This window comes from Pseudoliparis swirei, chromosome 2 (genome assembly GCF_029220125.1).
Source record: "Pseudoliparis swirei isolate HS2019 ecotype Mariana Trench chromosome 2, NWPU_hadal_v1, whole genome shotgun sequence".
NCBI classification, from domain to species: Eukaryota; Metazoa; Chordata; class Actinopteri; order Perciformes; family Liparidae; genus Pseudoliparis; species Pseudoliparis swirei.
In genome coordinates this window covers 6,641,127-6,663,732 of record NC_079389.1, presented here as the reverse complement: position 1 = coordinate 6,663,732, position 22,606 = coordinate 6,641,127, and the positions used below count along the sequence as shown (strand labels likewise).

The 22,606-nt window shown below is 42.6% G+C and overlaps 1 protein-coding gene across 1 annotated transcript; it reads right to left on the bottom strand.

The window, feature by feature from the left end:
* Positions 1 to 424: 424 nt before the first annotated feature.
* On the bottom strand, positions 425 to 16,632 carry cckbrb (cholecystokinin B receptor b). Its single transcript, XM_056437753.1, has 5 exons — positions 16,244 to 16,632; positions 12,551 to 12,802; positions 10,379 to 10,640; positions 8,413 to 8,540; positions 425 to 6,281 (listed from the first exon to the last, which is right to left on the bottom strand). Exons 1-5 carry the CDS (start codon positions 16,572 to 16,574, stop codon positions 5,758 to 5,760), a joined length of 1,497 nt encoding a protein of 498 aa, XP_056293728.1. The 5' UTR covers positions 16,575 to 16,632; the 3' UTR covers positions 425 to 5,757.
* Between the last annotated feature and the right edge of the window lie 5,974 nt (positions 16,633 to 22,606).

Sequence of the window (22,606 nt, the reverse complement as noted above, 5' to 3'; positions counted from 1 at the left end):
GCGTACGGGGCGTGGCCTTCGTTTTTTCAGATTTTTTTTTAGAAAACATAGTTTAATGCCAAATTAAGGTTATTTGAGTCGTGAAGGATAGAGATTTATTTAGAATACATGCGCTGCTGGTGTTTCAATAGAAAATACAGGAGTTAAGTAAAGAGTAACTCTAAGCCAACATGACATTTTGAGACCACTCAAAGCCAAACTACCAAGTAAGCAAGAAAATTAGTTAGTGGCATCGCCTGTGCACTTTACCTTCTAGCCTTTCAGCGTGGCAATAAAAGCATTAAGTGCTCACACCAGCTGAATTGGAGAGATTATTTTGTGGCTCTTCTTTTTCCACTTAAATGATCTGTGGTGAAGATTTTAATTCATTTAAAGCACCCAAAGCACCGGAAATGCTTTAGAATGTGAAAAAAAGACACAAGGAGAGGTATAATTTGACTTTATTAGAATTAAATAAATCTCAACATACATATTTATAACTGTGTGTGTGTGTGTCTGTGTGTGTGTGTGAGAGAGAGAGACAGCAAAACACTAAAAGTGCCTCTGTTAGACATGATAAGCCACAGCAGCCAGCCGAACATCTTGAAAATCACACCAAACAAATAATACACAGTCTGCCTTCACTTTTTTAAAATATATATATATGTATATATAGTTTCTTTTCCGACACAATTACACACACACACACTTTCCATACTTAAAATACACAAATGTTATCCAGATGATCCTCCTGCTGACATAGCTTCGCTGTCTGCCAAGTCTGGAACTACGAATAGTGTCTGTAATGACAATCATAATACCATGAATCTGCCCTGTCACAGGGGTCAGACCTGCTGGAGCTCGTCCACGAGCGTGAAACAGAACAGAAAACCACAAGTTAACACCTAAGGCCTTATAGCGGCATAGCAGCACAGACACACTCGTCAAGGTAACAGCGTGGACAGCCGCCAAGAAAACCACATCCACTACTTTTCACAGATTTTTTTCTCAAAGTTAGTCACAGAAAGCTTTGTCTTGAGCATGGACGGGCAAACAAGGCTGCCAAATCCAATCAAGTGGATCATGTGTACACACAGTAAATGCATGAGAGACACACACTTACACACACAGACATATAGATACTGTACACTCAAAACACACTTAAGGCAATGGTGACCGTTGGAGAAGACCTACATGTGCTTCTCTGACCCTCCGACCCTTAGAACCGTGGAGCACAACAACCGATCACTGAAACACAAGACCAGCTCTTTCCTCTACAGAACATCAAGAGATGGAGAATACTTCATATTGTTAACACCTGATTTCAGGACACTTCTGAATACAAAGTGCATATTAATAATGACACAAATGAGCAGGTGTGGGAAGCCGTCTTCCAATCCCAGGAGGGTCGGCTGCAGGAATCCAAAATCCAGTAAACATCGACACTTATGAAACAATACTCACTCTGAATGGATCATATTGATCGCCTGAAATGACTCACGCATCTTCATTATGATGCAACCCTGAAGATTATATGAAAACATAACGGAGCAGGTTGCTGCGTCTGTGCAGGAGATTGGTCGTCACAAAGTTTCGACGACAAAATATTTGTGTTTGGAGTTTTTCTGGTGCTCTCAAGCGACAATTCAAACGTTGTTGTGCCAGGAATCATCTTCTCATTGTGTCAGTCAAAGAGCAAGGCTGGATTACCATGTCATTTTAGCAAGTGCCCCAAAAACAACATATATGTTCTGCCATTGTAGCAGCCTTAACCATGTTCCCTCTACATGAAATAGTCCTTCAAACAACATAAGAAGCTTCCTTCATAAACCAAGCCTCAACAACCCTGAAGCATTGCATCATTAAACAGATGTATACATGGCGTCCTGTCGAGGAGGGCTTCAGATCAGTTTGTCGTTCCTGATTACTAATTTGGACTTTTATTTTGTAGCGTTTGTTGGAAATTCTCCCAAACAGTAGAGTTATAATTAATATCTCAAGATAATAATATATCACTTTCTTAAAATGTCATTCTACTACCATCTCCGACGCGGCGAGCTGAAATGAATGCCAACCGTCACAGTCCAGTTACATTGCAGGAGCATTCTGGGAAGGAGCTTTGTTAAATAAAACAAGCCTCTTTTTGTATAATTTCACCGCCGTGCTACTAATTTGTCATGAATCCACCGAGCTGTGTGTGAGGCAATGTTGCTCCTCAAACAGCAGCTTTGCTGACATTAAACAATTGGTTTAATGTCAGCCAACTGCTGAGCCCAAGAGACATGTGGACAGCGTCCTTATCGTTCACTAGCAGCACTCCTCCCCCCCCCCCCCCCCCCTCGGAGCACAGCACTTGTGGCAATTAATCTCGGAGCATTTATTCTAACAAATGTTCCCACTTGTATTCTGGAGGAACATGCTCTGGTCATGAGGCGGTGAGAGGATACGACCACGCTCCCAGGAGCCCAGCAGACACACCACTGAGATACGGGCACACATGATGCTAACGTTGTGAAATGCCATCGTCAAATAGAGTCTTGTGAAGCTATCCGTGGAGACCATGGTGGCGGAGGGCAAAAGAAAATCAATCAAGACCGGCAGGAACAGCGATGTGTCGTCTTTGTGGAGAGGAGAGAGCAGCAGAGGCTTAATAATCACCAGCAGTGAGGACTTGTCGGCGTGTAAAGGCCACCTCGTCGTCCTCAGCGAACATGATTGATTAAAGGAAACCTGGCAGTCATCAGTGAACTCTTTCATCCCTCGAACAATGGGCTGCATATATCTACACACCAACGTATTCATTGTAATAGCAGGTATTTAGAATAGTGTGAACTTCGAGGTTCTCATTAAACAACCAACTGTTAAAAGACTAAAACAATTCTAAATACTTTCTTTCTGCAGATAGATGCATGTGTCCATGAGCACATATAGGAAAAATATGATCCAAAAGATATAAATAAACTCTCTTTAGAGTGTCTAACTGCAGACATGGGGGACCCATTTGACATCACACCATAGTCTGATCCATAGTCTGCAACACCACCTGTAGATATTGGGCAGTGCAGATCTTTCTGTTTGAAGAACAGATGTTATATAAGCTTGTGAATATGATCACAACATGATTTTTACATAAAGGCGGTATTTGCAGTAACCTTCACTACTTCTGCTAATAAAGAAGTGCTTGTATATCAGTTATGTTTATACTGAGTTTTAATTTGAATGCCAGTGTTCATTTTGTAAAGGTGGAAAACAACTCAGGAAGTTATTAGCACCTGCTGTAATTGGTTGGCTGCAACTGTGTAAATAACAATATGACCATTTGAAGCTGAGAGCTTGTGTGTGTGTGTGTGTGTGTGTGTGTGTGTGTGTGTGTGTGTGTGTGTCACGACCGTATGAGGTGGTGTGGAGCAGCCTCTATGACACCGCAGGGAAATCAGCCTCTCACAGTTCGCTGTGAGCAAAAGTAAAACTCATTCCATGTGCCACTCATAAACAACACAGTTATAGTATTTGTCTATCTGGGGCGCTCGACTACCTCCTGTCTGTTGTTTATTGCAAAAATAAATGCATTCAAAAGATGAGGTTCACTCCGTATAGAGAACAAGGAGCAGTAGATATGAATGAATTAGTGTACAATCTGTATGACCGAGTATAGGTGCGTCGACAAGATTAACATTTGCTATTATTTCCTTGAGAATTATTATTCTCAAGGAAATAGGGGGCGACTCCTCTGGTTGTCTATGTTTCATGTGTTAAAGCTGCATTTTCTCTCCTGACCACCAGGGGGTGAATCCTCTGGTTGTATAGAAGTTTCACTGTCGTGTAATGTCATAGTAAGGCTTCAGTTTGATTCATATGTTGAATACAAAGGGAACGGTGCACACACAAGCTCCAGGTCAGTCTAGAATCTTCCAAGAAATGCTGACAAAGTTAAGCCATCCTATTGGTTGAGAGGCTGACAGCTGTGTGCTTTGGGGCACTCAGAGAAATATGCTCATCGGTTCAGCCTGGCAGAGTTGAGGTTGTAACTCAATTAGTGTGAAGGGAGCAGGGAAGCCAGAGTCGGGCCCGCTAGACAGCGCCTGACCCACAGAGACCTCTGAGACCCGGCTGTCATCGTGGTGGACTGCAAGAAACTGAACTAAGGGAACGTGTCTCCTTTAGAGCGGAAGGCTGCGGTGAACTCACATAAATCACCCGTTGATGTTGCCATGTGGTAACAAATGTAACATATGTGTGTCGGCTATAAGCTTATTACTCGTGACTTCATCAAGGTGTATTACGCGTTTTGTCCTTTTAGTTATAGAAATATACAGAACCTTCTGCTGTACTCGTGGTGTTTTTCTAATCATGAATATAATCATAAAGGAACTGTTAAATTGTCTCTTAAATGACCCACATCCCTATCCATGAGAAAGAAGCACCATTCACATCCTTCTCATATTTGCGTGTTCACCTGCAGCAGACACAGAAAAACATGTCTCTAAAAACTCAAAAACCCAAAGGTGGTGAGAGCTAGAGCATGAAACCCGAACACAAGGCATCCCCACGGCCCCCGAGCTGTTTACACCACTGAAGGGTTTCTGCCAACCACAAAGACCACCTGCTCATTTATCGGCTCCATTCGGGATCACATTATTTTTCTTTCCGAGGATGATTTTCAGTTTGTTTAGAAGATCTTTTTTAGTCTTTTAAACTCCACTTTAAGCAATAATAAGTACAAAAGACAGGACTGTGACTCCTCTGGTTGTATAGAAGTCTATGCTTCATGTGTTAAAGCTGCATTTTCTCTCCTGACCACCAGGGGGCGACTCCTCTGGTTGTATAGAAGTCTATATTAATGACTCTCTTGGTTTATTCCCTCAGTAGACATAGTATGACATTACAATTAAATCACCGTTAAAGTCAAGAAATGGAATACTTCCCTCTGGGAAATTAAAGGGGATCATGATGCTTTTCCTTATTTTCTGTCATAAACTGTATATATTGTTCCAATAATAGCTAGAAAAAAAGACAGGACTGTGATACTTTTTTTTCTCTAGTGATATATGTTGTGCTTTTGACATAATTTGAAAGGTTTCATATTGTTTTGACAATCTTTTTTTGAGGCTTCATTTCATGTCTAGTGCCTGTTTTTATTGGCCCACTTTATAGGTGCAAGACCGATGGTCAACCTCTTTTGTTGTAAATTAAAAGGTCACATTAACTGCCAACCACGGAGACCAACTGCTCATTTATCGGCTCCATTCGGGATGAAATTTCTTTTCTTTCCGAGGATGATTTTCAGTTTGTTTAGAAGATCTTTTTGAGTCTTTTAAACTCCACTTCGAGGAACCTTTGGGCTCCAGTGTGCCTGTGGTACTGGTAATGGACGTAGTATTTAAAACCAGGCACTTAGTCCACAAGGTGATTACATTACTAACACAGATAAACAACTGACCACATGTTAGAAAAAAAACTATTTTAAAATAAGATAGCAAAAAGCGTTCCTATTTTTAAAGCTACATCATGACTACGTTATTAAACTGCCTCCCTCACACATGGTACGGTCCACCTCTACAGACACACTCATGTCACATCGTAAACATCTCGACAGACAATTTGGACCATCGGGTTTTTTTCCCCTGTTTTTAAAATTATAGCTATGGAGGTATTTACACTGGTTTCATTAAATTATCCCCACATAACTTTAGTCACAGTCGTGGGCGGAGCTTCTGTCGCCATGAGTACTGGCCTGGCCTAAAGATGGCGGACGCGGGCTGCTGTGTCTCTTCTGCCTCAGCAGTTTCCCATGGTGCTGACGGTGGTGTAGCTGAACTTGGACATAGACGCTCCCGTTGCCATGGCGTCCTCCTCGTTGTCCCGTGGCGCGCCGCGTTGGCGGCGGCGCGGTGCGGCGCAGCACGCGAACGTGGCGAGCAGAGCTTTGCGGAAGCGCGTGTTCATGAAGCAGTAAATGATGGGGTTGACGCAGGCGGAGGTGTAGCACAACAGGTGGATGAAAGCGATGGGGGTCCCGGAGAGGGCGTTTTTGGCAGACGTGGCGTCGAAAGCCCGCCAGGTGTTGGCGCAGTACAGCGGCATCCAGCACAGGAAGAACAGGAGCACGATGACCACCAGCATGCGGATGACCCTCTTCTTGGCCTCCAGCTTGGCCTCGGAGGTGTTGCTGCGGGGCCTTTCTGCCTTGACCACCCGGCTGGACATCTCTATCGAGTGAGGCCGCTGGACGGCGGTAACGTAGCAACCGTCGCCATCTTCACTGCCACTCGACAGCGCGGAGGTGAGTCCATTCTTCACATCTGTGCGGGGGAGCAGAGAAAACAGTATTACTGTAACGCATTCAAAAACTCTAAAAAAGGCCCCATCCACCTCCACGAGTGCTCTTTGACTCTCGGGTTAGTTGTTTTTATGAGACAACCTTTCTGTCTGAGAGCAGACGGGGATGTCCAGCTGACGGCCAATCCCCTCCTCTAATGGAGCGCCGGCAAATACAGTCCATAGACACGAGGTCACGCTGCACTTAACCTGCACACATTACAATGATTGTAGCGCTAATGATATCGTTGTAATTAAATATGTTAATCCGTCATCATTCACTCACAACGCGATCATAAGAGTCTGGTTGGCAGGGGCTGGATATTGTGATGACCTTCAAGAGACTCAATGTGATCTCATGTCAAGGAGGAGCGTGGATTGATTTTGTGATGAGGCCAGTATTTGATCGTAACCTGTATGTTAATTGCTTTTTATGATGTTTCTGTGATAACCATTTTCCCCTGGGTTGATTGATGTGTACAGTACCCTGTTCACATAAATAAATGTAATTAAATTAAAAAAATTAGCTTTTTGCATGTAGTTTAACGCCCCGCTCGGTCGCAGTTTTAAACATTAGGGCAACAAAACTACTTGTAGAAAAAAGATCGTAGTGTGTGTTGAGGGTTACGTAATCAAGTTACATAAGTGTTCAACAATAACCCTCACATACGGACACACTCACGCAATTTTTAAAACACATTGTTAAAGTAGTGTTTGGATTATTTAACATTTGATTTGAAATGTGACACAAAAGAGCGGTTTGGATGAAGCACGCTGTTCAACACAAAAATGTAATATTAAAGCTGCATTCTCTCTCCTGACTCCTCTGGTTGAATAGAAGGCTATGCTTCATGTGTTAAAGCTGCATTATCTCTCCTGACCACCAGGGGGCGACTCCTCTGGTTGTATAGAAGTCTATGCTTCATGTGTTAAAGCTGCATTATCTCTCCTGACAACCAGGGGGCGACTCCTCTGGTTGTATAGAAGTCTATGCTTCATGTGTTAAAGCTGCATTCTCTCTCCTGACTCCTCTGGTTGTATAGAAGTCTATGCTTAATGTGTTAAAGCTGCATTATCTCTCCTGACCACCAGGGGCGACTCCTCTGGTTGTATAGAAGTCTATGCTTCATGTGTTAAAGCTGCATTCTCTCTCCTGACCACCAGGGGGCGACTCCTCTGGTTGTATAGAAGTCTATGCTTCATGTGTTAAAGCTGCATTCTCTCTCCTGACCACCAGGGGGCGACTCCTCTGGTTGTATAGAAGTCTATATTAATGACTCTCTCTTGGTTTATTCCCTCAGTAAACATAGTATGACATTACAATTAAATCACCGTTAAAGTCAAGAGATGGAATACTCTGGGAAATTAAAGGAGACCATTATGCTTTTCCTTATTTTCTGTCATAGATTGTATATATTGTTAACAATAATAGCTTTTAAAAAAGACAGGACTGTAATACTTGTATTCTCCAGTGATATAGTTTGTGCATTTGACATCATTTGAAAGGTTTCTGATTGTTTTGACAATCTTATTTTGAGGCTTCATTTCATGTCAAGTGCCTGTTTTTATTGGCCCACTTTTTAAGTGCAAGACCGATGGTCAGCCTCTTTTGTTGTAAATTAAAAGGTCACATTAACTGCATTATTTACATTTAAATGGGTGGCTCTGCAGGCTTCTTAGAGCATGTGTTAGCGGTGCTGCTGTTGTTATGGAAGTGTGTCTTTCATATCATCTGTGACCCATCTGATTTGTGTCTCATTTGTTATTTGTCACGGCGCATTGGCTGTCGAACACCCATCTGGAGATGAATACAGTAATTGAATAATCAAATGTAATCTAGTTGGTATTCATGTGTGGATTCTGCATGATCCACCCTCACATATTTGTAAAGTTACTTTATTATTGCAAATTCATCCTCAGACAATTGTGAATCAATACATGTGAAGTTACTAATGTAACTTTAAATAAAGTGTATCCCTCTATCCAGTCTGTCTGTCCGCAGAAACCCCCTAAAAGTAGCATTTTTAACCCTACTGTGCTTTTATTTTGTATTAATTGGCTGCTGTCTTTGAGCCTCTGTTGCATGTTTTCCACATGAAGTGTACATGACCTCACCGGTAGAGTCTTTTTTGTGGCCCATCTCAAACTGGATGCCTCTGTAAAGTTCCCTGGAGATCAGTCCGTAGGCCACAATCATCACCAACCCCGGGATTGCAAACAGCACAAGCAGCAGCAGAATGTACCTAGAGGGAACACATGAAAGGGTTTAGAACGTCCAATAACTCAGGCCTTCATGGAGCCCTAGTTTGTACATCTCATGTCACGTATTGCCATTACCTTAACATTTGGGTCACAGAGCTAAGCATTGTTTTTCAGAATGTCACAAAGCAAAATAACAGGATATTTTCAAAATCCTAAAAGCCTCTCGATGACCTCCACTTGACATATGACATATGTCCTTGCTCAGCTTGTGTGATGTCGACCAACATGACTCTAATCATTTTGATTCTCAAAACAAAACCGATGTACATAAAACACATGTATTTGTGTATTGTGTTGTACAAAATGTAATTTCCAGTGTGCTGAATAGAATTAAGTAAACAGCAAAAGTCTTCCTCCACGATTGAATTCTAATATTTAGTTGTATTTAATTATATATTTAGTTGTATTATTTATTTATATCGCTCAGATGGCAAGTCTTTAGTTAATCTGGAAATACCGAAATAACAGCTGAAAATATTGACTTGTTGACCCTTTGTGTTTGAAAAATAAAGAATTCAGATAAAAAATTGTGTTTCTTTGGGAATTAAAATCCTAACATCCACAGATTCATATTCCCACAAGCAAGTCTACCATCAGACTAATACAGTACATTCAAACACAAAAGCATTAAAATAGACACAACCTTCATCTGTGCACACACACAGACATGTCCATACAGAGTGGAATGACCCCAAAGCCTGGTCCACTCTGAGTCCAGCACAGAAACATACTGACACGTCCATCTGCTGCTTCTTCTGTGCCGACGTTCCAGAAAACCACCGAGAGACGGAACGTGAGCGCTAAAGACGGCTTCCAAACGGGAAGGCGAATGAGATGTTTTATAGGTCACATTGCACACACACACACTCAGACACGGGTCATCTCAATGCTACTTGATACAAAAATGTGTTGATGACACCGAAGGAAAAACATCTTGTGTACATCTCCACTTTACACTTAATAACTCAATTATGTCTCCACTTTCTTTTAATTCAGAACCAATTGCAAGAAGAAAAAAATTGATTTGTATCTTATTCTGTATAAACATCATGAATAGTGATTATTTTAACAATAAAATGACCTTGAATGTGACAATCTTTGAGGCCAGATTTGATGACCGTTTGTGTGTATAATTGTTTATCATAACTTAAAAGCTGTTTGTTGCAGCTGTCACGTCTCTGCTTGGCTGTGAAATGGACTATGTTGCAACAATTTAAAAAAGTGTTTGACATGTGTACATTTGTTAGATTATTTATTACATTTTTAGGTTTAATTTGAGTGAGAAAACAAATCTAAACATGTTCTGTAATTGAGCACCTGTGTGTGTACCATTTCAATGTAACACTATAACAACCTCAAACAACAGGCTCACATCACCTGAGACAATCCATACACACTGCCTCCTTCCAGTGGATCAATAACAAATAATGCTGCCTCTAAGAAGTAAATAAATGTCTAATTATTTTGTGTAGCCACAATAATTGTGATATTGAACTGAGCGTTTGTTAAATTTAACCATGTCTCCCTTTTTAAAGGGTTGTGTGTGTTTCCATGGACCTTTTTGTCTTCATCTTTGATATATTAGTATATTTTACTTATGGATACTTTTTAAATAACTTTAAATTAAATAACATTAAAATCCAGAATATGTAACATTTGAAGAATATATTGATATGAATGATTTAAGCATTGAAGTGCTCTTGTTTGGTCCGGTGTGTCGTTGATTGGGGCGGATGCTAGTCAACGTTTCTGGCTCATAGTGGACATAGTCATGATGCTTTCAAGGACCCACCGCCTACGGTGCAACCTAAACACTCACCAGGCCTGCTCTGCCGTTGCGAGGGGCCACATGTGGCGACACCGGTGAGCAGTGGCGTTGTCAGGACGATGAAAAGTCTCCAGGTGACTGATGATTGGGTAAGGGATCATGATTACGATGGCTAACACCCACGTAGCAGCAATCACGCGAGAGGCATGGGAACGGGTCTGCCACACCCGCGACTTCAGGGGGTTACAGATGGCGCTGTAGCGCTCGATCGCTATGGCAACCAGGCTAAATGTGGATATGCTCACTGATATTCCTGTGGAGAAACAAAATAGATTATTAAAAAACATATATGTAAACGCATCTTTTCTATTGCTGTAAAGTTATTACTGCTCCATGCTCAGAATAGGCCAGTAATAAATAAATAATTAAAAAAATTAACAAAAACATGTTTGTTGACGCACACACAATATATCTGCAATCATAACGGAGAGCAGGACGTGACGCTGTGTGGAGACGGGCTGACGAAGGAGGATAGAGATGAGAGGCCTCGGCCACTGATGTTATCCTCCAACTCCCTCCAGATGCGGCAAGACGGGAAATTACTCTCTATCTCTCTTTTCCTTGTCCTCAACGAGAAAATTCAAAATGCAGAAAACGCGTGTGTGTGTGTGGGTTGGGGGGAGTGAGTCAAGACCCAGGGGTGCACTATGTTGTGTTTGTACCAATGAGGTCAGCTTTAGAGCAGATCCCACTGAAGCAAAGAACAATCAGCCAACAGTCCGTCCCCTGGGTTCGTCCACTTTGTCCTCGGTGCATCAAGACGATGTGTCCTTCATTCACACGCGCTTTATTTACTACAAATTCGACATCACATTCTCAGATGGCTTTTCGTTCAGGGCCGATTGTGTGTGTCTCGAACGTTCACGTAATCCTAACAGTTCTGTTGCCATTCTCTCTGTCCCTGACTTCATCGACTCACCTATTTATTCTTTCTTATTGTTTTTTGAGTGTAGAATGTATATTGTCCGAGCATATGAAAAATATCCCATTACATTACCTATGTGTGTGTGTGTGTGTGTTGGTGTGTTTACCGTGGGCCAAATCAGCATCATGGCCGCCCTCTTAAAGGGCCAGAAACACTTTATAAACTCCTCGAACATATTGTTAAATAACTCACTTTGCATTTGATTATTGTTTTTTTGAGTGTAGAAATATTGTACATAAGAAAATGTCTCTAATATTACAACATACATCGATTTCACCCTAAACCTTCAAAATAAAGCACAGGATATTTTTCTTCAATTTCTCTAAGAAAAGGTGATCATGTGTCTTTAAAGCCGCCAGGGGCCACATAAAACGATGCGGCGGGCCGGATTCGATTTAAATTCACAAGTCAAATATATCAATACAGGAGCTGCATCTGAATATTTCTTTTTCCAGCAGTAAAACAATCGGCTGCAAAGTCCCGCTGGGCCGCCATGTCGCCTCTTTCTCACTTTCAATTGGCTGCCCGTCAAGGTAATATGGGATTATCCAGATAAAGTGCAGACCAAAATGTTATTTTCTTTCCATTTAGATCACATAACAAAATTGAAGAAATTCAGGTGGGATTCTTTGAATTGAAAATGGATGAAAGTAAACAACTAAGCATTTAAAGGGACCTTTTGATTAGATTTTTAAAAAATGTCTGTACAATGACAAAGAAACTAAAACGAGGAGTTTCTTAGAACAAATTCGTGGATTTTTTTGTTTAAATTTACATTGTTAGCGTTGCTAGAAATCTATAATATAAGTAGCGCTGCAGCTAACAATGTTTTTGATTATGAATTGATCTGTTTGCTGTCCAACAGCTGATTGAGTGAGCTGATCTTTAGGTTTACAAAATATCAGGGAATAAAAAGCCATAACTGTTATGAACAAATAGTTCATTCATCCAACCAATAGGCCAAAACTCAATGATGTTTTAATTAATGTGACCTTGTAGCGTAACAATATATTTACTAGTGAGCTGCCATATCAATGCAAATGTGTAATTCAAGAAGTAATAGTGGATTAACATGCTTATAAGGATTCTTATCCAAAATCTCAATTTACTGAGTGAAATACGTCAAATCAAAAGTGAACGAGAACGAGATTTCGGACACAGGTATGTTATTATAGCGACTGTAGAGAACGATGGCAAACACACAGATAGAAAGTCTGTATGTTGGCCTCACGACTCACCCATGAGGTAGGACACTATCTTGCACATGGCGGCTCCAAAGATGAAGTCCTTGAGGATGCTGGGGATGAGGGTGAAGGGCATGCAGAAGATGGCCATCATCAGGTCGCTGACGGCGAGCGACAGCAGGAAGGTGTTGGTCACGGTGCGCATGCGCTTGTTGACCGTCAGCACCACGATGATCAGCAGGTTGCCGAACACACTCAGAACGAAGATGAGCGAGTAGAGCAGGATCCGTAGTGTGTGGTCGTCATCTGGTGCAGACGGAGACAGGGAGCGGAGGTCACAGGGTACACATGGCTGCCCTGCTCAGCTACCAGCTGTGTTTTACATGACAACCAAGTCTTTGGGTCGCCGAACCAAGTTCAATCAGGAGACTAATTCTGAATTCAACAATAATCTTTATTACAACGGTAACAGAATGGAATCGTGCGTTGTCTTTTTGGCGATCGGACTCTATCCTGGTTTCCGGTACCCAACCCTACTCTTGTGTCTCTATGTGGTTGGATCACGTGCACGCCGCCCGATTGGATTCGCGATACGTTCCACTGTTTACTTCCCTTGATCAAACGCTCCATTAAAGCTTCTCCACCTCTTGCGTAACCTCTCATTTGAACGCATCATTGCCGTTAATTTATCATTAATCGAGGCGCTGACGAACAGATTTCCTGCTCGCAATAACGTTAACATATGCAGAGTCTACTGTTCGATATGCAGTTAAATAGTAAATTAATTATTCAGAGATTTGTATTCCATTTTTTATAGGTTTCTCTCATTCGGCTTGTCAGAAGTTATCCATGTTCCGTATAATACAGATGCAGCGTGCATCACTCTCTATTCCTGTTGACCTTTGAGTGGCGGTACCCATCAGGAGAAATGCCGCCGCCGCCGCTCTTGAGAAACCTAGATATTGGTGAATGTCACCGCTATAGCTAAGTAAATGCCATCGAAGCCTCTTCGCCAAGCCAACCGCCGACGGAGGCCCCGGAAAACAAAACCACTTACTGTTGACTGACGGACCACGACGCCATACAAAAAAACACGCATGTCGGTTGCTCGGCGCGCAGCGCAGGCGTGTATTTAAACACCTCTCGGCTCTCGACGGGCCAATGAGAGGAGACGGGGTGAGGGATGGAGATCGAGGAATAAGTGGTAAGAGCGAAGAGGGAAATGAATAATTGTTGGGTCCAAATTGCTTTTTTTGATTGATACGCTGCTTTTAATTGAAGATGGTTTGTATATTCCAGTGACTGATGACCCCCCCCCCCCCTCTAACTGATGCCGTCATCATCACCTCTAAAGTAAGGACCTCCTGATGCTCTGAGATGAATTGCAATCAGCCAGCAATCAGACTTCTGATTGATTCTACAATATATAGTCATTGACCTGTGTGACAGGCTTGTTTTAAAACAACTGTTGCTTGTCTGCAGCGAGGGTGTCAAACAATGTGCCATGAAGCACTTATAGGATGTCTGCAGGGGTTTTTCAAAAGTGACTCGTGACCTGCATCGAATGTGAAAACATTTTGAAAGGTGAGATTTGACCGACATGTTTCCTCCCGGCAAGGATTTTCCTCACTGAGACAGCGTCGGAAATACACGAGGGCAAAGGGCAAAACTGCCCCTTAGAAATATAATTTTTCCCCTGATATCACGAGGAGAGCGCCATATGCCTCCATAATTTTGATCATTTAATAGCGTTTTGTTTTTGTTCTTTGTTGTGTGTGTCCTATCTGTATTGCCTGTACTAGGTAGGGACACACACAAAAATCAATACATTTTTAATTAGAAAAAAACAAAGAAATAAGTTAGAATTGTTAATAGTTGTTTCGAAAATGTAATAATAATAAATAACCACAAAGAAATAAGAATAACATTGAATGATTGTTTGATTTATGTTTAAGAAAACACTTTGAATCTGTAGACTACTGCCTGATTGTCTTATTATTTCCATTGTTATGACAATTGCTCATGTCCTGTAAGCCTAAATAAGTATATTTCTTATTTTTGAACAAAGGTTAAATGTTATTTCACAAGTTTAAAAAAAGTGCCCCCAATTTATTTTTAAATGCCCCTGGATTTCAGTCAGTGGGGGTAAAAATTGCCTCCTAAAAAACATGTAAATGTCCTCCCCTGCTTTGAGATGTGTCTGCAGGCCGTGTGGCGGCTGTATCAGGGATGGAGGCCAGTAACCATGGTGAACATCTCACATAAAATGCTCCCGAGCATCATTTTAAAGACCGGTTACAAACTTACAGGCCTGTCTGTTTGACATGGAGGTCGTTCGCTTCAGCAAGTCTTCACACGACTCGTCAAAGCATGGGCCGCGGACCACTCAAGGTTTTTTAGAGTGCAGGTTGTCATTCTTATCAAAAGAGATTTCACAAATCTTCCGGATTTTGTCCTAAAACTTGCCCCATGGCCCAGGCGGTGACATCCCCGGGCTGACGGTGTCACTCAATCTGCTCCATGAACACAGAAGGTCGGAGTAATGGATGGAGAGGGGAGGCGGGAGGAGACGATGGTGGTGGAGAAGTAATCAAACTCTGGGGTGACACGGTGAGGAATGATGGGGGCAGACAGCCTTGCGCACTCCTCTCTAGAGGAAAGGTGCATGGCGGTGCTGCTGCGGAACGCTTAATATATAATATATAATAGAGATACACAAGGCGGTCGATGATGCTCCCGATGTAGCTGCGCTGCTGCACCACACACAGCAGGGTGGAGCTGTACTCGTCACAGGTGTTTTCAGTATGATATTTTTATTGAACTGATTTAGCGCACTATAAGGGGTGTGTGTGTGTGGGAGAAATGTGTGTAAAAAATGTTATGTACAACCACAACAACAGCATAACGAAGGTGCACAATCAGTCTTCTACACACACACACACACACAAACGTAAATGTGGAGAAACAACTGTGAAGCAATCGGGGGGGGCAAGTTGATGAAACAGCAGATGGAGACGAGACTGAGAGGAAATTGCGAGAGTAATGACGCACTTTCTTTCTCCTCCACAAGCTCAAGTCGATTACGTTTTTACCAATATAGTTTAGTCACCATATGTATGTATATATATATATATATATATATAGTTCTAAATCACACATTTGCCTCCGAGGGTTTTAAAATCTTAACATATGACATGCAGACATATCTTTATACCGTCAGTTTGCATAATGTGCCTGTGAATGTTAATGTTATATGCAAAATTGAAACATATTAAACATATATATATATAATATATAATATTAAACATATATTAGGAAGCAGGAGCACAACTCTCTCTCTCTCTCTCTCTCTCTCTCTCTCTCTCTCTCTCTCTCACACACACACATTAATTTGTCACTGTATTCAGCTGAGCGTTCACCTTGGGGACACATAAAGGCTCATCTCGTCTTATCTTAACTTATTTCCATCAATATTCTCTCAGAATAAAGCTAAATAGCTCCCACAGAATATATATGTGGCACATAAAAAAAAGTACATCACAGTAAATTGAGACTAAATGATGCCTAACATGTTAAATGAACCATAAAGTTGAAATAATTATGAGCCACATAAATTCTTTTTTTCCTGTCGTTAAGAGTGGAGAAAAAACGTGTGACGTCATTTCAGTGAAGCGCGGTGAAGACGACATGTGGCCACAGACGCACTTTTGAATGGACCTCCAGGTGATGAGGTCGAGTCCCGCTCACCTTTGCGCCTCTCAAGCTGAGGCGGGAGGGCGGTGGCCACGTTGCCGCAGGTGATGTTTGGCGCCTCCGAGAAGCTCCCGTTCCCAGCTCCGCTCTGCAGCGCCGCGAGGCACTCGAGAGACGTGAACGTCTCATTTAGCTCACGCGAGTCCATGTTTTGACCCAATTGTGTCTCCAAAAGTTTACACAAAGTTAAAATCGGATGGTTTGCGGATGCTCGTCTGAAGTGGTGTAGCTCCACCAGGCTGCAGCTATAGTCCTTCACACCTGAGACGGAGGCAAGTTGTCGCTTTACAAACTCTTTAAAAAAAAAATGTACTTCTTTATTCATCCAACCCTTTTGTTTCTCTTGTGCGTCTTCCACCGGGAGACGCGCGCCAGGAGAGAGTGTGCGGCGCTCTGCTGCGCCTCTGCCAAGTGAACCGCGTGGAGGGAGTGTGAGACTGTCATCTAGTGTGTGTGTGTGTGTGTGTGTGTGTGTGTGTGTGTGTGTGTGTGTGTGTGTGTGTGTGTGTGTGTGTGTGTGTGTGTGTGTGTGTGTGTGTGTGTGTGTCGGGGGGGGGGGGGGGCTGCACATTGGTCACTCGTCATCGATGTGGACACATTCAATTATTAATTTCTAATTATTTCAACGCAAGCCACCTGTAGTGGCTTGCGTTCATGGGGTCGTTTTAAGTGTTCTTCTCCACATGAAAAAAAGCTTAATAAAATCAATAAAATTAAAATATCTGAATTATTGATTAAAATGTTACTAAATCATCCACAAGGAGCGTTAAGTAATGTATATACAAAAGTAATGAGAGAGTTTAATGAGCTGGAAGCACATAGGCCATATGTGTTCATTAATAATAATGCCTTGACAACCCCACCACGACTGCCATATTCCATCCTCATATCTTGGCAGGCCTCACACCACACACCTTTGCATAATTTATCGATAATAATCACATATACAATTTTAGCTGTATTATAAAACTTTGGGGAAATTTAAATGAATAAGATTGGGTGGAATTCAGACATAACATGTTGTGTAATGAAGGAAAAAAAGGTGTCACCAGATATGTTGCATGCCAGTTATATTAATTAGCCTCTCTAATGTTCCCACATGTAGGTGCATGACTGTCATGGTGATGTCCACGGTGTCCCGATGGATCTGATGGAGATGGCCTCATGCGCACTGTCGCCCTAATTGGCGTATCGATAATAATGCTCTGTGTCGATGTTTTGCAGAATGTATACACACCAGTTACTCTTGTCTGGTATGGTGGTCATCCTCGTTATATCGTGTGTATCATAATTACAATCATCTCCATTAACTGACTAACCCACCCTCAAAAGAAAACAATTATATATCATGTCTGATCCTTGCTCGTTTTATTTTTTAAATGTTTTTATATATACTGTATTGCTAATGCACAATATGATATACAGTGATCAAATAAAAAAATATTTTAATTTGTTGTGTGTATGTTTCAATCAGATTACAATTGTAAAGAGGAAAACAAGAAAAATAAATAAATAAAAATAACAAAGGCAAAACAAAATAACAAATCATAATAATAATGAACTAGAATGGGCACTCGGTAGAGCGCATACCCTCGCATATCACACGATTGGGCATTGAATTATGAACATTTTGGCATTAGTTGCATGCCACTCAATAGAAATTGACCGTGCTATGGTAAATATATATATTTGACCTATACGACCTCGACCTTGACCTTTGACCCGATTGATATAAAATCTACAATATGGTATACAGTGATAAATAACCAATATTTTAAATTTGTTGTGTGTATGTTTGAATCAGATTACAATTGTAAAGAGGAAAACAGGAAAAATAAATAAATAAAAATAACAAAGGCAAAACAAAATAACAAATTATAATAATAATGAATAATGATACACCCACCCACGGACCCACCCCACACATGGCCTTCATATGCTCGTTTTTTTAACCACGTCCTGTATACATTAAATAACCTTGAGGTGTTGAAGAAGATCAATGAGTTGACTATGAACAATAATAATAATTCCCATATTTTGGTTGACGATATCATTGATTCATTAATGGAATTTTTCATCCGTCCGATTTCATCATATTGATCAAATATAAATGCCATTTCCTTGAACTCGTACTTCATGTTTTGGTAATGAGCGAAAAAGACCAATCCGCTCATAGATGATCTGACGAGTCAGCATTATTGATGAGATCAGGAAAAAAATCCTTTTATAAAGCCATCATCATGGACCCTTCCCTCAAGGTTTGAAGATGATGTGCTGGAGCCCCGCTGCAGCATCGTGCTGCATCCGGCTGGAGATGGCCGTGAGCCGCCTCTCCTCCGCAGCCGTATACCTTTGGGAGGTTGAAATGTTGCCGCTTCCTCATGCGTGTTATTGCCGTGAGAGCGGCGGACCGGCTGCTTGGCCTGGGAGTCACTTTCAAATTAAAAAAAAGAAGGTCATTATTTGAAGCGGCCCACCTCTAATCTTTCTCCTGGTCTAATTAGCTTGGCTCTGGCAGGTCATGTGCAGGACTGCTTAGCCCAGATAAACAAGCCATGTGAGGATGCCAATCAGAATGAAGAGAGAGACTAGTGCTCCCAGTCGAGTGCTGTAATCACAAACTGGCATGGTGTGTTGATTACTGAGGCACCGCCGCTGATGAAGACATGATAATCACTTCTGGGGGGTGGCACTTCTCCAGCTCTCGCCTGGATCCTCTGGGGCTATATGTGCATACTTTACTGCCGTTACTGTAAACACCACTAAGGTTAAGTTTCCGATCCATTAAACATCTGCAGGAATGGAGGATTTTGTAATCCAGGCCGGTTGGTGTCACACACACACACACACACACACAAGGTGATGACGGTGGGTAATGGAGAGTGAATGCATCAGTGCTCAGCCGAGCTGAAGACAATTTCTGTCTCCTCTCACTTCATCTCTCCTCCGGTTAGAGCGCCATGAGCCCGTGAGATCGATTGTTCAAACAGCTCCGAGCCGGTAGTGTGTGCGTGGTTACAGAGTGTGCGTGTGCGTGTGCTGTCTGTGTGTGTTATCCCAGGGGAAGCTCGGGGACTGGAGGACACACTCACTTGTGTCTCTACGTGCCGGCGAGGAGAGAATAGGCCATTTCCAGACAGTACATCATGTTTTTCACCTGACTGCTTTATGTGAAAAACCAAACATTTAGAGGGGGGAAATAATGCATGTATTCACTTTCTTTTCGCGGTAGAGTGATGAAACATGAAAAGAATGATTACCTGTAGGTTGTATCTAAAGCTCTGCTCGTCGTCTGGCTGTCAGGGCCGCAACTTTATACTGTTCCTCAATCAGGAATTGTAGTGTTGGCGGTGGACTGTGGTTTGGTGGGTATCACCCACGGGGCGACTTGATCCAGTCTGCAAACTGTAGAGCAGGCCTATTCAACTAGCGGCCCGCGGGCCGGATATGGCCCGTTTGAGTTTAACTACGGCCCGCAAGACTGCCTGCAAATCTGTATAGCTTGGTAAGAAAAAATAAAACTGACGGACACGCCTCTTTTATACATTGAGACATCTAACCCAGAGCCATTGAGTTTCACTGTTGCCTCAACCAAACCTGTATGGTTACATCTTTATGTTACGCACCCATGTTGGTTGCCGTTGTTACACCCCTACTGGTTTTCAAACCTACTGGTTTCCCTACGCGTGCGTTGTGTTCTCTTAACATCTGCAGCGGGGCTCTGTCTCGCTCACCAGATTCGTCACACATTCACAAACATATTGCTGGAGATCTTCAAGCCACCGTTCATATCCATTTCGGCGATTACGATTGTATAAGTGAGCAGTGCATCAAAGCCATGGATGAAGAAATACATTTTCGAAAAAATAAAAATAAAAAGATCGCCCGACCTGGTTTCGATCCCTTTCACGCAAAAGGAGTCTGTACTCAAAGACATGCAGTCTGTGCGCCAGTAGGGGCGAGATCCCCCTAGCGACGCTGGCACTCAGTGGCACTTGCCGGCACTTGCCGGCAGTTGCCAGCAGATGCCACTAGTAGTCAAAAAGTGCCACTACTAGTTAAAAAGTGCCACTACTAGTCAAAAAGTGCCAGCAGACGGAGGGTCGGCCGCAGTGACGAGTCTGCGACGATTTAGTGACAAGCTTCACTGAAGTGCCCGGACAGCGGAAGAAATCACTTTCATGATCACAAAATGGAGGAGCTGCGGTTTAGCTAGATAGATAGATAGCTAAAATAGCTAGATACACAGATGGATGTGTGTGTATATATAAAAAAGACACTAATTAATATATATATATTAATTAGTGTCTTTATAGACACTACTGACAATATGCAATAAGATAGTGCTGTACATTACTGCTGTACTATATTTAATATTGTTTTGCTACTACTACGTTTCACTTCGTAACCTATTACACTTATATGCCATGATATTGTAACGTCTCGGACGTTATGGCACTGATGACACGGAGACGGGACGACGTTATTAATCCTCCCTTTATTGGGCATCCACCAACACATACTGCGTGTTCCTCTCAGCTTAGCAGGTCGAAAGTCAACAACAACGGTTCCCGTCAACCACCCTTAACTCCCGTTTTCCGACAGGTTAATCCCGCCTCCCCTCTACTCCGCCAATCACAGGCACGCCCCCTCGACCAGCATGCACGGTGCCACACTGTGATTGACAGCCACTTCACAGGGTCGCTACAATATATTACGAAGTGAAACGTAGTAGAAGCAAAACAATATTAAATATAGTACAGCAGTAATGTACAGCACTATCGCATATTGTAAGTAAGTGTCTACAAAAAGACACTAATTATATATATATATATATATATATATATCCATCTGTGTATCTAGCTATTTTAGCTATCTATCTATCTATCTATCTAGCTAAACCGCAGCTCCTCCATTCTGTGATCATGAAAGTGATTTCTTCCGCTGTCCGGGCACTTCAGTGAAGCTTGTCACTGAGTCGTCGCAGACTCGTCAATGCGCAGACATGCCTCAGACGCGCCTGGCCGACCCTCCGTCCGCTGGCACTTTTTGACTAGTAGTGGCACTTTTTGACTAGCTGTGGCACCTTTTAACTAGTCGTGGCACTTTTTGACTAGCTGCGGCATCTGCTGGCAACTGCTGGCAAGTGTCACTGAGTGCCAGTGCTTAAACTTTAGACTAACAGTGGCATCTCCTCAAAGGAGAATTTCATGGAGGTATAACAGTATGACATGGTAAAAAAATTAATTATATATTTTTTATTATTAAAGAAAGGCGGGTACATTATACATATGGTATATAAGTGTTATATATTACGAAGTGAAACGTAGTAGTAGCAAAACAATATTCAATATAGTACAGCAGTATTGTACAGCAATATCGTATTGCATATTGTAAGTAAGTCTAAAAAAATACATTATCTATGCAAGTCTGTGGCACTTGCCACAGACTTGCCACTGAGGTGCCACTGAGGTGCCAGTGAGGTGCCAGTGAGTTGTCGCTGAGTATTGGCACCGAGCGGCACTTGCCACAGACTTGCCACTGAGTTGCCAGTGAGTTGTCGGTGCCAGTGATTGCACTCGCCCTCTCTCCTTCTTGGATGCTTTCGTCCGCCTCTTATACCCAAGACGACCGTTTGGCTGAATCGATGAGGAAAGCGGTTTATCAATGGAGGAATCGGACGCTCCGCTCCTGTTATTCCAGCAGGGTCTTCCCTCGATTAGTCCTTATTGCTACCAGGATTAAGTGTTTTTTCTCCGGGTAATCACGGAGGCAGCAGCCCGGAGAGCCTCTGCCGTGGAGACGCGGTGCCTTGGCGCAGGGAAGGTGCGCTGTGTGCCTGCAGCGGTGACCGCGGGCCCGGAGATGCTGTCGATGCTGAGGATGCGAGCCGGTGGAGGGTGATGAGGATATCCATAGAGGTCCACGTTTCCACCTGACACAACCTCTCCTTCCTCCTCCTCCTCCTCCTCCTCCTCCTCCTCTCCCTCTCCGCTGGTGATGCTGGAGAGAAATATCAGCATTGGTGCGGCGAGCAGAAAGGAGAGTGAGAGAGAGAGGAGGGGGGGGGGGGGTAGACAGTCAGTGTCAAATGTGAGCAAGAAGCCACAAGAGGCCGTGCTTTAACGTTACACGTCGTCGTCTTACAGCGGCACACGCAGTTTTAAAGGCGAAATAGAAAACAAAATGTTAAAAAAAGCAGTAGGGGCGAGATCCCCCTAGCGACGCTGGCACTCAGTGGCACTTGCCAGCACTTGCCAGCAGGTGCCGCAGCTACTCAGTGGCACTTGCCGGCACTTGCCAGCAGTTGCCAGCAGATGCCACTACTAGTCAAAAAGTGCCACTACTAGTTAAAAA

What these genes read in the sequence shown, in the direction of transcription:
- cckbrb (XM_056437753.1), bottom strand. Translation starts at nt 16,574, where the DNA reads ATGAATAAAGAAGTACATTTTTTTTTTAAAGAGTTTGTAAAGCGACAA. An exon ending in GCAACGGCAGAGCAGGCCTG is followed by an intron (nt 8,541 to 10,378) that starts GTGAGTGTTTAG and finishes TGTTCCCTCTAG; the next exon opens with GTACATTCTGCTGCTGCTTG. An exon ending in CCACAAAAAAGACTCTACCG is followed by an intron (nt 6,282 to 8,412) that starts GTGAGGTCATGT and finishes TCCCCCGCACAG; the next exon opens with ATGTGAAGAATGGACTCACC.